Source organism: Solanum verrucosum, unplaced genomic scaffold (genome assembly GCF_900185275.1).
Source record: "Solanum verrucosum unplaced genomic scaffold, falcon-dt-bn FXZP01000012.1, whole genome shotgun sequence".
NCBI classification, from domain to species: Eukaryota; Viridiplantae; Streptophyta; class Magnoliopsida; order Solanales; family Solanaceae; genus Solanum; species Solanum verrucosum.
This window is the reverse complement of record NW_026020063.1, coordinates 825460-841715: the sequence shown is the minus strand read 5'-3', so window position 1 is coordinate 841715 and position 16256 is coordinate 825460. Positions and strand designations below refer to the sequence as shown.

Genomic DNA, 16256 nt, shown 5'->3' with positions numbered 1-16256 from the left:
TTAGGTTGTTGTTTTATTATTTTTTATATGTTTAGATTTAGGAGCAGATCATTACACTTATTTTATCCTTGATTTATTTATCGGATTACTCCAGTATATTAGGATATATGCTCATAGTTTATTGCCTTTCATAATCGGTACATTATTTCGTACTAATGCCTCATTGCCTAGGGTACTGCATTCATGCCTACAGGTCTCGACAGACGACCTCCTAAGCAGCAGAATTGACTTCTATCCGGTTGGCTATCCCCTTTTCTCCGGAGCCGCCATAGTTGGTTAGTTTTTATTGTATATATTTTTATGGGTAGGTTGGGGCCCAGTCCCGCCAATATTTATTACTCTTAGAGGCTTGCAGACTAGTGTGTGGGGTGTATAGCTACGTTATGGTCATGCTAGCCTAGTTTGTTGGTTTGTTGAAGCTTGTTAGTTGTTTGATGTATTGTATTGATATATACTTGTTTTTAGTTTCAGTATAGAGACCATGGTGGCCTCGACGACCCAATCAGGACTTTTGTGCTAGTTGGCTATTTCTTTATATGAACTCTTGGGAGTAGTTGTTTCTTTTATAGATCTATTGGCAGGGGCCTTGCCGGCCGAGAGCTTAATTTTAAGCCGAGATATACTTGTTTGTTTTCTTGATTGGGTGTGGTTGTCATGCACTAGTAGCAAATGGTTCATTGGAACCGCCGTAATACATTCGTCGTAATATTTTCGTTATTTTTTTAGTGATTAGTCAATGATACTATAAGAGTATATGTATATTGTTGTGGTATCACTAAGATTTCTTGTTGAGAAATTACTCATTAGTCAATGATACTATAAGAGTATATATATACTCTTATAGTATCATTGACTAATGAGTAATTTCTCAACAAGAAACCTTAGTGATACCAATACAATATATATATATTGATTTAGTATCAATCAAGCAAAATTATCAACCTTAATGATACTAATATAATATATGATGCAAAATTAGTTAAAGTATATAATATAATTATTTAGTAGGGTATGAATATAAATGAGTATGAATATTTATAATTATTTTACTTTTATGGGTATTTGCTTATTTTCCCCTTTAATTAACCCAAGTCCATAATCCATAGAGGAGGCGCTAAAAAGTAAGGCCCAAAATCTTATCACAGCAGAGTTTGTTGTTGGGAAAACAAAGAATAGCCACAGCCCACACTCACTCCTCTGTCTCAGCCGTAAACTTGGCATATCTTTCTCCGGCGAATTCCTCGACGATCTTTGTTTCTCCCCAAAAACAGGGCTGGTAATGTTCCCTTCTCTCTCTCCTCTTATCTTTTGTAGATTTTTTTTACATCTGTGTATTTGGACTCAGCTTCAGTAATCCCCTACAGTACTGAGTAGTTCTACCCAAACTCTTCAACCGCTAGGGCACCCCCTTAGTTCCAATCATTTTATGCAATTCTCTAAACATTTATTCATCTTTTGTATAAAAGAAGAAAATTGGAATTACACAATGAAACCCTAAAATGTGAAACTGATAAATTTTACACTTTATGTGAGTTTATTTTATTGGGTACCAAGTTTAAGACAGGTCTATGAAACATGGTTGTCCAAAACAGGCTATACAAGTGTCTCTGGCTATAAATTACTATCTCATTAGGGGTAAATGAAAAGTTTAGAGTTTAATTCTTTCTAAATATAGACAAGTGTCCTTTTGGGACAAACTTAAAAGGGAAAGAGTATCACATAATTTGGGATAGAGAGTAATTCATTTTCCGTATCTTGTTACAAATAATTTCATGGCAATTTTTATTTTTTTTGGTAACCTGCCTATTTTCATTCATAACCAAAATTGTATCTTTACAAACAGAGTAGTATTGGACTAACTACTCACTCATCAATACAAACAAAATCTACTAACCTATAACCTTCTATACAAATACATCCTAAATAGATCAGCGATTCAATTATATATAGCTAATCCGAAACTAAGGGTAGATTTCATGTCAATTTTGGTCTTGAATGTTGAGCGTGGTGATGTTGTGAGATTAATGTATAACATGTTGTGATAATTATCACCTATAATGACCAAAAATTTTGTTGCCAACCAAGATCATTAATTATGAAGTATTAATAGTAGGGTCTATATTAGTTGGAAATGGAAATGGAAATGGAAATGAAATTGAGATTATTCTTTTATAGGATTAGCAAAAAACCTCTGCTTGGGAGTTGAAATAGCCATTTGATAATATCTATAATGGATTTGGAACTTTATAGTTATTTTTCCTCGCATTACTTTGTAGTGTTAATTGTTACTTATCTTAATTTTTTTCTTCATCGCGCCTCTTTTACTAAAGTTCGTGCTTTAATTGAGTTTGAATTTAAAGCTGCAGCAAAACTTGGCACTATTTTACTCTCTTCTCCTTTGACAACATTTCTCAATCATCTCATCTACTTCAAATGTAAACTGTTTTTGCACACTTCCCCTTTGAAAACCATGTCAATGTGTAACAATCATATGTTCCTTCACCGTAGAGTTATTGCCCTAATATAGTATGTGTTTCAAAACCTTATCCAAGATCCTTGGGTGATGCCTGTGCATATTGCGGACCTACTAAGCTGCTGGATGAGAAGAGGGGGGAGTAAAACACAGAAAAAATGGTGGAATCTAGTTCCATCTTGCATATGGTGGTCAATTTGGAGGGAAAGAAACAATAGATGTTTTAAGAATATTACTAACCCTATGCAGAAAGTAAAAGAAAGCTGCATTAATACTCTTTTTTTGGTGTATAGAAGAGGGTATAGATGAAGTAGATCAGTTAGTAGATTTCCTAGGCTCTTTTGTAATTTTTGTTTGGTTGCCAGCATACCTTCATTGCCGATGAATACAACTTTACCATTCTCAAAAAAAAAAAAAAAAGTCAATGGTAAGATTATCTAAGTAGGGTGCAATTGATTATTCTGTGCAGAATTTTAAACGGTTTTGATTCCAGAAAATGTGATTTGAAATAGAACATTAAAAATGTTTTTTGACACATCTCAAATGCAAAGCGGTAACAGAGATCATACAAAATGTTCATGCGATATTGCAATTTTTTTGGCATGCCAAAATTTAGTATTGATTTCAATATTGTGAGCGGGAAGTATTTATCTTTTGAAAAGAAATTTGGTTGTTACCAACTGTGGGCATTTTTAACAATTAAGATTCACGTCTGCAGTTAAGGAATCTGCTTGTGGAATATGCCGTATCTGGTTCGTGATCATCTGTTTATTGGCAACATAGGCGATGCAGCGGAGGTTCTTCAGCATGGTAGTGATGAAATTACACATATCTTGTCCGTCCTTAGCTCAGCTTCAATCTCCTTTTTCTCAGAATGGCGTTCTGGGATTTCGATACCAACCAAGGAGATCCGGAAGGAATATGTTGGGTATTCGGGAAATGCAGATGCTATAACTGATGAGACTAAGAGCTCATCAACACCTAAGAAGCTCCTGTACTTGCTTGAGAATGCAGGGAAAGATTTGAAGTTTATAAGGATGGCTGTGCCCTTGAGAGACATGGAGAATGAGAATTTGCTGGATTCTTTAGATGTTTGTTTGGATTTTATCGAAGAAAGTAGAAAAGAGGGGTCTGTATTGGTGCATTGCTTTGCTGGTGTATCAAGAAGGTATTGCTTCTACATGGCTCGTATGCTCATTCTTTTAGGGGGTTGGTTACGTCCCAACTTCTTGGTGCAGTAAATTAGACGGGGCATTCTACTAAGTCCTGATGGACCTTCACCCAGTAGAATGGTCATATATTACAAAAAAAACATTTATGAATGTTGAAGCTTATACTACATCTTAGAAAATGGAAATACTCTTGCAAAGTATGTTGTGTGTGTGTATGTGACTTGGCATAAAGTTTTAAAAAGAAAGTAATACTTTTGAAACTTGTGGTAAAACAAGCCATTGAGGTTTGTGTGACTATAAATCATCTAACTAAGGATAACATGAGAAGTTTAAAGTTAAATTATTTGTAGATAAGAAAAGGTGATATTCTTTTTGTAATAGACTAAAAAGGAATGTATGCCACATAATTTGAGACTAAGAGAGTATTGTTTTTTTAAGAAGTTGCAGCTCCTTTCCTGTCCACACAAAAGCAATATATTCAGTTTTTCTCCAACCTAAATGTGGATTAACCAGCTTAATTTGGATGTGTACTGATTCTTGATGTTCTCAAGTCTCATTTCATATGGAACCCTTTTTTTAAAAAAAAAAACTTGCTGATATTATAACATGATCTTCACTTTGACTTCTAGTACCAATGCACCATCTGTTTTTGGACCCTATTCCGTTATCAGGATTCCTCTGTAATTGGATGTACTAAAATCTGTTTTAAGTTGCTTTAGCTGACCTGGGAAGACTTCTCACCAGTTGAAAAAGTGCAATTCCTCGTGAAATGAATATAGGTTGAATGATACAATAAAAAAGATGTGCCAGATGTGGACATCTACCTTTTAGTACATTGAGCAGTCCGTGAGCTATTCATACCTATTGCAGAGGATTCAGATTCATACAATGGTTCCTTTTGCTTTTTTTCATGAATCAGTTGAAGTTAACTTACTGCATAGGCTGCTGCTTCGCTATAAAAATGACAACAATTTGTCAAGGCTTAGTACCTGCTACTTTAAGCAGTTACATGCATTCTGAACCTTAACCTCGGGTTCTTTCTTTCTTTTGTCAAGATAAAACTCATCCATTAATATCAATTATTGAGTTTTGGAAGATGAGATAGGGTATATTGCTTATCAATTAACTTGCCAAACTAGTAAAAATGAATTTAGTTTCATTTCAATGTAAAGATACGAATGGTTTGATTTGTTACCATTAAGAGATAATATGCCGCTTTCAGAGTTGAAACATAACTTTGGTAACAGGCTACTGAATAGGACTATTACAATGTACAATATTTTTCCTTTTCTTTTTGGGTTGAAGATATTTATGTTACTCTCTTTTATATATTTATCAATAAGACAAGCATAAACATGGGGTCTAAAATGATGATCCTTGCTTGGCGAAGATGAAATTGGTCATAAATTAAGATTCCATTTCAAACAACTTGGTCAAAAATCAAGATTTTCATTGGCTAATACTGTTTGTTCTTTTTGGGTTGGGAAGGGGGGATAAGGACCTAGGTTCTAGGGCCTAACTCTATCATTTATTCGATCTTTCTGCTTAGATGCAAAAACTCCCCTGCACTATTAAATTTTGACTATAGTAAAGTTTGAGTTTTACCCATAGCGGTCAATATGATCAATCACCAGCATAAGTTTGTAAGTTTCTTTCTAGGTTCATTATTTGGCTTCATTATAGTCTCTGGTTATGTTACAGTGAAGTGGAAATTCTGATATATTTGGCCTAACCAAACCTAAGAAATTCATCTATAAACAAATGAACTGCTGCTCATTTCATTTTCAGTTAAATTGTGTTTGATGGTTGCCTAACTTTTCACCTACTTTGGGCATAATTCCATACATATTGTTGCACGATGTTTGTGGTTGTGTAAAAGAACAGTAATTAAGTTATCTCCAATAAGATTCTTTTCCACTGCCATGGTTATTATGTACCTTTCCACCTGAATGTAAGAATGCTTGGAGATGCTTCCTGGCCTATGGCTCTAATGGAGGGCAAGCAGTCTAGGTTTTCTTGGTAAATTTTCTACTGCTTACAATATCCTGCTAATTTTTGACCAATTGACACTCTTGTTTGCTCTTTTGGTTTCAGTGCAGCCATCATTGCAGCTTACCTGATGAAAACTGAACAACTATCTCAAGAAGGTTTGATCAATCTCTTTATTCTGTTTCTACTTTGGGCCTTCACTATGGAATACCGGAGAGCATAATTTCAACACAGTAACTGTTGGTGGCTTCCGTTTGAGCTGCCTGAAAAAATTGCACAATTTGCTAAGAATTAGAGATTATTCTTCTGCTTTTATGCACCTTGAAGATCATCCCTTTGTCCTTATTATTGTTTGAAATTTCTTCTGCTTTGTTTCTACAGATGCGATTGAATCTCTACGTCAAAGCTGTGAATTTGTCTGCCCAAATGATGGTTTTCTAGATCAGGTGAAATAGGCAGTAAGAAGTGATTTGTAAGCAACACTTTATGATCATTAATGAAATTAGTTTCCTGCTTTGTCCAGTACCTGACCGGATTCTGAGTGAATTTTGTATCTTTTGTCTGCAGTTGAAAATGTTTGAACAGATGGGTTTCAAAGTAGATCATGCAAGCAGCGTTTACAAACGCTTCCACCTTAAAGTCCTAGGTCCACTTTCTCACTTTTCTTTGTCTATCGTCAGATTATTATTACTTATTACTTAACTACATAGAAGATAGAAAATGGGGAAAATCCTGAATATGCAAGGTACGTTAGGTAGGTTTGTTTTCGATCGATCCAATAATTTGTACAAACTTAGAGTGCATTGACTGAAGGATATGGGAAATATTATCTCTCATAAATCTCTTCTTCATCGATCTCCTCTAAAATATTGGATATCTGATACAACTCAAAGTTGATTGTCGCCTTGATCACCAAAAAATTTCAGTTACTACAACTTTCATCATCAGGATTCACATGGAAAAAAGGTTATATTTCAGATCAGGGGGAAATCTTATGATCTTACGGAGACAACTTCTTTATCAGAGACATGGTATGATTGGGTGGAGACGGCGAGAATGTCGATCAGCAGAATGGTGCTTACTGCTTAGTAGGGGAGCTTTACTCTGTCTATGTAAAAGGCTCAAGGAAGCTTTTGAAAACAGAGGGAAGAGGTTAAAATATTGGAGATGCCTAGAGTGTTCGACTTATATTTATTACCCCCAAAAGTTCAATGAATATGGCCGTGTTTTTTCAGTTATAACAGTGAAGGGATAGGCTAGAACAGTAATCATTTTACCAGAGAATGCATTCAATGAGGGATGGGGTAGCCTGGCCATTAAAGTAGAAAAACTTCATTAAGAGAAAGACAGAAACATGCGGTGCATTTATTACAACAGGGGAAGCAACTATCAATACAGGCAATGGGGGAGTCAATTACCAAGAGGCATTACAAAAAAGTAAATGGAATCAAAAGGAGGCAGAAGTGTTTGAAAATGAGAAGCTTCTGATGACAACCTCGGGCTCAGAGGAGAATGAGCTTCTGCGCAGATGCCTAGTGGGAGATTCTGTGGTGGAGAAGAGGCTCCTACCTGCAATGAAATTCAGGAGATGGGCACAGCATACTTAGAAAGATGCTGCTAATATTTAGGTTTACGACATGATAGACTATAGCTATGGAACAGGGTGTTATAGCTATGGAACAAGGAGGTCATGAAAAAGATTAGAGCTGATTGTGGTGGTTGGTTGGAGAACGAGGAAGAAACTGAACTCAAAATCATCTGTGATGGGCTAGAATCAGAGTTCAAGGACCAAAAGAAAGATACCGTCGAAAATAGAGATCGCAGATTGTGATTTAATATATACCTTGCCGATATGGTGTGGTGTGGAACTCCGGTGACCTACAGATCGGCGATGGAGGCTGAAACCTCTGATTGAGGTGATAGCCAGGCTACAACAGAAATTGTAGTGGACAACTATACTCTTACAATAGACGGGATCTTACATTGAAAAGGAGAAGTAGCAGGAGAGGATAGCTTAGGGTTTGACATTAACAAGGACAAGGGAAATTTATCAGGGGCAAGTCATGTGTCAAAGGGGTGTGGGGTCCCTGCTGATTTATTAATAGCGGAATCCTCTTTTATTTTGATTGGGTAAGAAGAATCTTTTCAAGAAGGAGGTCCGATTCCTTTTTCTGAAACCAATAGACCGGTTGGGATTTTTAATTAAGGAAGTCCAATGGATTCACAAAACCCTTTACACATTCCATTTAAAGAAAGTTGGGCAAATCAGAAAAAGCCTATGAACATTCCAGTATTGACGGGGACACAGAGTTCTGCATGTGAATGGCAATAAGTCAGTAACTCCCAAGAACTCTCAGAGCCTCCCTGTGGATAATATGCAGATCAAAGCAATTACTTAAAGATGTGAAATAGTTTCAAGCGAGCTGGATAGCACTAAGTGAGTTGGCAGTGAGGGGGAAGAAGGCTCTATGAAGTTCTTTGGAGAACAACTGGTGGAGTATGAGGACCCTAAACCGTTAGCAGTGGATGACAACATTGTCGAAGATGTCATCAAATCACAAGCCATACTAAAGTTTCATCTCAATCTAATCAAACGTAGTCGTTTCTTTGTAGTCTCTACCAAGGGGTAAAAGTTTTTTTTAATTTTTTTTTAGTATTGTGCGGTACGAAAAAAAAAATTCTCTTTAATCATGAAATTGGAGCAGAACATGCCAAGGGAGAATCAGAAGTCAAAGGATAGCTCATCAATCAGTAACAACAAACAACAACAGTGTCCCAAAGAAATTTAGGGGGTGTTTGGATTAGCCTATTTTTAGGTGCTTTTGGCTTTTAAGCACTTTTTAGTTTGGAGGTGTTTGGAAAAGTTAAAAAGTGCCTTTAAGCACTCATTTTTAGGCCAAAAAAGTTATAAAATAAGCCAAAAGTAGGGTATCCCCTACTTATGACTTTTAGCTTTTGACTTATAAGTTACTTTTTATAAGCTTATCTAAACGGGCACTTAATTTTCAACATGAATTCAAGGATGGTGAGCCAAGAATAAGAGGGAGAGGACTAACTATTATGGAACAATGAGGATGAAATTAGTATCATCGAACGTTAGGGGTCTAAATGATGAAAGGAAAAGGGATTAATCAGAAATCTAATTAAGTCAATTGGGGGTAGATATTTGTATTTGAGTGGAAACTAAATTTGAGGGCAATGTTAGTAATTTGTTGCATACTATTTTGGAACAATCAATTGGGGGGGGGGGGGGTGTTGGAGGTAGTGGGGTGCAGTGGAGGGATCCTAATACTATGGAACAAAAGGGTCTGGTTAGGGGAGTTAGTAGAGAGAGAGAGTGGTGAACAATGCATTACTTGCAAATTAAGAGGTTAGAACTAGGATCTAACATGGTATTTGATGGCTTTCTATGCTAAGTGCAAAAGAATGGAGAGGAGGGAAAGGGTTCTTTTGATGGTAATTAGGAGCTATGAGAAATCTTTGTGAAGGGTCGTGGGTAGTGTGTGGTGACTTTATTGTCATCAGATATCCATCAGAAAGAACAAACCGTTCATCAACCAATGGGGCTATGTTAAAATTCTCTAATTGTATTGAAGAGGTGGAGCTTGATCCTTGTATATTTGGAGGGTCTTTCACTTGGAGAAGAGGAGAGAACCATACAACTGCATCAAGAATTGAAAGAGTTATGCTTCCTCTCAATGGGAAGAACTTTTCACCCTCATTAGACAATCGACTCTTCCAAAGTTGGTAGTTGACCATAACCCAATTCTACTGACTTGTGGAGACATGCGTCAAGATATCTTATGTCAAATTTGAAAATTGGTGGAGGCTTCAAGGAGAAAGTGAGTATCTGCCTTTTTGGTGGTCATCATTTGTAGTTACTTGTACAACCAGGCTTGTTTTAGCTGAAAGTCGAAACTTCTAAAAGGGAAATTGAAGGAATGGAGCAAGCATAGGAGCAACTGGTAACACAAGGAAGAGATCCTTGACTTGTCCAAATAGGAGATCCTTCAGGAGCAAAGATCACTTACAAATGATGAATTCATGCAAAAAATAAATTTGGCAATGTCTTTGAAGAAGTTAAAATGAAGAGGTAGGGTGGAGACAAAGATCCAAAATGCAATGGTTGAAACAGTGGGACAAGAACACCAAGTATTTTTCGTAGAATAGCAACATCACACAAAAGGTATAGCATCATAGACTTTGAAAGTGGAGGGAAGCAATATCACTGATCCTACCGACATAAAGATGGCCATCAAGAGTTTCTATCAATATATATAGAAGGAGGCGGAAGCTTGGAGGCCATAATTACAATTGTAGGGGTTACTTGTATTAATGAGGATGAGAAGGAAGAGTTACATAAACAAATTGAAGACAAGGAGATTCTAGAATGCACTAAACTTTGTGCTATGGATAGGCCCGATGGTTTTCTCATGTACGCCCCTGGTTCCAATGGTTTTCACATGTCCTTTTATTTTTATTTTCTGGGAAGTGATGAAAGAAGACATCAAATGTGGGATACAAGGGTTCTATGATAATCAGAGGACTGACAGAAGTTTCAATGCAACTTTTGTGGCTCTCATCCCAAAGAAAGCAGGTGCTTCTAGTGAGGAAGGAACCCTATGGAAGGAGGTGATAGTGGCAAAGTATGGGGAATTGAACCCATGGTGTACAGAGATAGTGTCAGAACCCTATGGATGGGGAGTATGGAGGTCAATCAGAGCTTTATGGAACTCTATGGAAGAAAATGTGTTTCTCAAAATTGGAAATGGCAACAAGATCAAGTTTTGGAGAGATGGATGGATTGATCAAATTCCTGTAAGTGAGTCATTCCCAGATCTTTTCTCAATCTGCAACAATCCTGAAGCCAGAGTATGTGAATGCTGGACAACTCAAGGCTGGGACCTATCCTTCAGAAGGCTATTGAATGACTGGGAAGTAGATAGAGTGGCTTCTTTCCTGGGAAAATTGGGGGGAACCAATCTAGTAACAAATGCACCAGATAGAGTTATTTGGAAGCACAACAAGGATGGCAAATTCACAGTAAACAGTGCTTACAAGAAAGGCATACAAGTTGGGGTTAGAGGCTACCATCATCACTGGAAGAGTTTGGAGAGGATTGATCCCCACCAAAGTGAAATGCTTCACTTGGTTAGTCATCAAAAGAGCCTGCTTAACTCAAGAAGTGCTTCAGAAGAAAGGAAAGCAACTAGTCCCTAGGTGTTTCCTATGCAATTTGACTGGGGAAACAAACAATCACCTATTTTTACATTGCAAATTCACTGCATAATCTGGGAGCTGTTTCTCAACATCACATGTTGTAGCTGGTCTATGCCAGAACACACCTCTGATCTTTTTAATGTTGGATCAGAAGAGGGGGTAGCAAGACTCAAAAGAAGTGGTGGAAGCTAATACCATCATGCATATGGTGGTCAGTGTGGAAGGAAAGAAATGGGAGATGTTTTGAAGATAGATCTAATTCCATTCACAAAGTAAAATGGAATTGTTTGGTATCTTTACTTTTTTGGTGTAAACAACTCTGCATAGAAGATGTAGATCAAATTATAGAATTAATAGGGAGCTTATAATTTCGCTTAGGGCTGTAAATTTTGAAGGTGGCCAGCATGTCCTTAATGCTGAAGAATACAACTTTACCAATGTTCAAAAAAAAAAAAAAAGAAAGCAGATGCTTCTGTATTGAAGGACTTCAAACCTATAAGTCTGACCACAAGCATATACAAGGTGATAATAGCAAAGATACTAGCTGAAAGACTGAAAATGGTGGTGGGTAAGTTGGTCAACAAGGATCAGATAACCTTGATTAAAGAGAGACAGATCACGGATAGTGCACTTATAGTTGGTGAATGTGTGGATTCAAGATTGAAAGGTGATGAGCATGGTGTAATGTGCAAACTGGATATTAAAAAGGCTTATGATCAGGTAAATTGGATGTTCTTGTTGAACACCTCTCAGACAAATGCGTTTTGGAGAGAAGTGGTTGGGGTGGATTAATTTTTGCATCAGCACCGTCAAATTTTCTATTTTGGTGAATGGTGAACCAGTGGGCTTCTTCCCTTCCGAAAGGGGACTTAAACAGGGTGACCACCTATCCCCCTTTCTTTTTAGTTTGGCAATGAAAGGTTGACAGCTTGATGAGAATAGCAATTCAAAATAGGTGGATTAAAGGTTTTCAGATAGAGGGTAGCAATGGACAAGTTAAAGAAATCTGTCATTTTATATATGCAGATGAAACTATCATTTTTTGTGAACCTCAGGAGGACCAGCTAAGATTCATCAAAACAATCTTACTGTTTTTGAAGTTGCCTCAGGTCTGAAAGTGAATTGGGGAAAAGGCAATTGGAGGTGGCCAACATTTAGAATCTTGTAGATATTCTGGGATGCAAAGTGGAGAATACGCCTACAGCTTACTTAGGCAGGCCTTTAGGCAATAAACACAAATAAATAGATCTTTGGGATGGTTTTGTGGAGAAAACATCAAGGAGATTAGCAAGATGGAAGGCTCAATGTTTGTCTCTGAGAGGCAGACACACCCTCATCAATTCAGTGCTAGACTCCGTTCCTACTTATGTCATGTCATTATTCCCATTACCTGCCAAAGTTTTGAAGACACTGGACAGATTAATGATGGACTGACTTTGGCATGGATGCAAAGAAATTAAAGGTTATAACTGGTCAAATGGGAGATAAGTTTTAACATAAGAGACAAAGGGGGTTTAGGTATCAGAGATTTGAGGAAACAAAACAAAAGTCTTTTGATGAAGTGCTTATGGAGATATAATGAAGAGGGACAAGCCTTATGAAAGGATGTCATCAGATCCCAAGTATGGTGAGCACAATTCTTGGTGCAGTAATATTAGTGTTTGATGCCTATGGGGTGAGGGTCCGAAGAACTATCGGATACATATGGACAAAACTTGAAGCTAATATGTACATTGAAGTGGGAGATGGTTGGAGAACTAAATTCTGGGCAGTTACCCGAACAAACAGATCCTCTAAAGGAATCCTTTCCAGATCTGTTCTTACTATGATCTTACTATGTAGTTAATCCAAATGTCAATGTCAATGAATGTTGGACAACACGGGTGTAATCTGGTTTCAGAAGGCTTTTGAATGACTGAGAAGTGGAGACATTTTCCAAATTGCTAGAGCTATTTGAAAAATTTCCTGGCACCAGCAGTGCAGTGCTTTTGATTCTTTGAGATGGAAACATAGTAATGATGAGGCTTTCACTGTTAGCAGGGCATACAAAATGGAAAGCCCCCAGCGAAGCAGCTGTCAGTAGAGTGGAGAAAGGTATGGAGAAACTTAGCACCAACTAAGGTAAATTGCTTTACATGGTTGGTTGCTAATAGGGCTTGCCTGACACATGAAGTGTTGAAGTGAAAGAAAAAGTTATAGTATCTTGGAATTCATTATATAGAAAGGCAGAAGAGCAACAAGCATCTATTCTTGCGTTGCAACTTTACAACACAAATTTGGGCCATCTTCCTTAGTCTCACAAAGACAAATTGGACCATGCCTGAGCATATTGTAGACTTGTTGAGTTGCTGGATAAGTAGAGGGAAGCAAGGGCCAAAAGGCATGGTGGAGGATAATTCCACACTGCATTTGGTGGACAGTAAACAAAGGAACAATAGAAACTTTGAAGATAGGTCCGATTCCATTTAGAAGGTTAAATGGCATTGTATTGTATTTTTCCATGTTTGATGTAAAGAGAAAGGTTTAGAGGAAAGAGAACTGATTGTAGAATTATTAGGATCTTTGCAAATATTTTTCTCTTTTCCTTTTGTTCCTCTCTGTTTTTTGAAGGTCGCCAGCATATCTTTATTGCTGAAGAATACAACATTACCATTTTCCAAAAAAATGATGTAGGGAATATTCAATATTCTAATGGAGGCTTCAAATCCTTGGGAGCCCTATTCTTGATTTTTACAAAATGAATTGTCTCTAGAGTTTGTAACCATGCACTAGTCGAACAACCCATGCTACCAAGATTTAGTTCTTAGTACAAGATTTCTTGAATTTGCTATTTGTTTCCATTCTTCTGATCTCATGACTACTCTCTAAAGGTGAACTGTCATGATTTATTAATACTTTCAAGTGTTTGAGGATGTGATATCTTGTTCTAGTTATTTTGTGGATTATGAATATTTAGGGTTACCAAATCAATGATGCTCATATTTCCCTCTTTTGGTTCTCAAGTAGGGACTGCCTAGGAGCTGGTGGTCCAGCATTAGATATATATGAAATGTGAGACCTCCAAGACTCATCATAGCCAACTATTATATGAAGAATTGATGTTCTACATGTATTGTGCCACCACCTGTGAGGTAAACGATGCCATGAAAATGTGAGAACTAGAAAAACCTGAGGTCCAAATGGTATCTCATAGTGGTTTGAAAGTGTCTTGGGAGAGATTGAATTAGTATGGCTAACCAAGCTATTCAATGTTACAGTATGGGGTAGAAAGGTGCAAAAGGAGTGGACAAAGAGTACCTTTTTGTCTGTATATAAGTACAAGGATATCCCAAGAAGTGGATAACTTACGAGTCATACAATGTAACTTTTGGAAAGAGTGATAGAGTGTAGAGTTGGGCACATTACAAAGACATAACTATTTTAGATTTAAGCTCGATAGATCTACAACATAATTTATATTTTGTTAAGAAGATTGTGGGAAAATGATTAGAAAAAAAGAAGTATTTACAAAGTGGTATATTCATTGACATAGAGAAAGCATATGATAGAGTGCTGAGAAAAGTCCTTTGTTTTGAGAAGGTAAATTATTTTTTTGAGAAGGCGAGAAAAGTCCTTTGTTGGAGAAGGAACTAATTGATAAATATAGAAGATCTGTGCGAGAGCGCGGTCACAAATCTAAAAACAATGAGAGGAGATACAGAGGTGCTTCCCAGTGATGTGCATTTACAGTAGGCCTTTGCCTTGAGCTTGTATTTTTGAACTTTGTTGCGAATGAAATAATACAAGAGATGAGGTTTTATGGTGCTATCTGCAGATTGTATCGTGTTAATCGACGAAACTGGCAAGGCAGTCGATCAAAAGTTAGAATTACGAAGAATCACTCTATAGAGTAACAATTTTAGAACTAGTAAAAGTAAGACTAATTGCCTGTTTGGCGAAACTTTTGGGAGGTCAGAAGTGCTTACTTTTTAGAAGGGAGGTGTTTGCCAAGCTTTTAAGAGAAGATAAGTGCTTTTAGGTAGTAGAAAAAAGTAGCTTTTCTCCAAAACTGCTTTTTTGAAAAGCACTTTTGAGAAAGTACACTTAAAAGCAGTTTTTAAAAGCTTGGCTAAACACTACTTGCTGCTCAAAAGTGTTTTTCAAATTGATTAGCCCAACACAAACGGCTTCTCACTTGTGGTCCAAATAGGGTAGAATAGATATAGATGATTTGTATTGCCAGCCTTGACCAGTTTGGCCTTGACGAAGAGTTGATTGACAAGATTTATTGAATTTTGAAACTTCACCTTACTCAAAAAAAAAAAAAAAAGATTTATTGAATTTTGGATGATTTGTGAAGAAGTACTCCTATTGTTTAAGGGTCCATCTTTAGAAACATATCTACTTTTTTTTAAAAAATTAAAGAAACATATCTACTTTTCCCTAGTTTCTATGAGCTGATTTTTAATTATTTTAAAAATTGCTACTGGTTTTATCAGTAAATCATTTTCACAAGTTATTCCCAAAACCTTTTAGCTTGTTTGTGTTCAAGGGAACAGAACTTGATTAAACCTGTTCTTCATTTTATGGAATGACTTCTACAATGATTTGGTAAAAATATTACTCCTACTTCCAATTTCAAATTTATTTTTTTTACTCCTGCTAGCTTGTATCATTGGTTAGCTGATTAGAAGCTTTATGCAAGATTTCATTGTTGTGGAGGTTGGAAGAAACCAAGCCGTTGTTTAGCAGTCTACAACTCAGAAAATTCGACCAGAACCATGAGGATAAATACTTAACTTTTTCCCGTGAGAGAAAGATGAGCATTAAATAAACCTTCCACTTCCAAAGTAAAGATGATCCAACCACCACCAGACCTCCAGTACAAGACAAATATATTGCTGGAAATAAACCATATCAGATGAATGTAGACTTGTGGAAAGTTATTTCTTTTCTTTTTCTTCTGAATATTCTCTGAAGTATACAACAGTCTCAACTGTTGGATGGTAATGCAACATCTTGAACTTTGCATAAATACATGTTGCCGAACAACATTGCATGTTATAGTTCTCCCTTTGAAATAAATAGTCTTTTTAATGTATCAGGTGATTGTTATAATCGTGGAGAAAGAATAGACACCTCTAAATTTGGGGCTGATCCAGGCTTCGCAGCAGAAAATATTTCCTCAGATGTGGATGTATCCTTGTCTAAGGAAACAACTCCTGCTCGAACTTACCGCTGCAAGAAATGCCGGAGAGTTGTAGCACTGCAGGGGAATGTTGTGGATCATGTTCCAGGAGAGGGCGAGATGGCATTTGAGTGGCATAAAAGGAAAAGTGGCAATCCTTTTAACAAACCTGATGAGGAGTGTTCATCTGTCTTTGTTGAGCCTTTAAAATGGATGAGGACAGGTACAGCATACT

General features: G+C 36.9%; 1 protein-coding gene across 1 annotated transcript; it reads left to right on the top strand.

Annotated features, from left to right (window-relative positions):
• Positions 1 to 1121: 1121 nt before the first annotated feature.
• Positions 1122 to 16252, top strand: LOC125823468 (uncharacterized; the record flags this gene model as incomplete). The annotated part of the gene is made up of 6 exons (XM_049502847.1): positions 1122 to 1276; positions 3192 to 3641; positions 5740 to 5792; positions 6016 to 6080; positions 6202 to 6280; positions 15939 to 16252. Coding segments are annotated over exons 2-6 (939 nt in total), but the record flags the coding sequence as incomplete, so codon positions are not given.
• Positions 16253 to 16256: the final 4 nt, after the last annotated feature.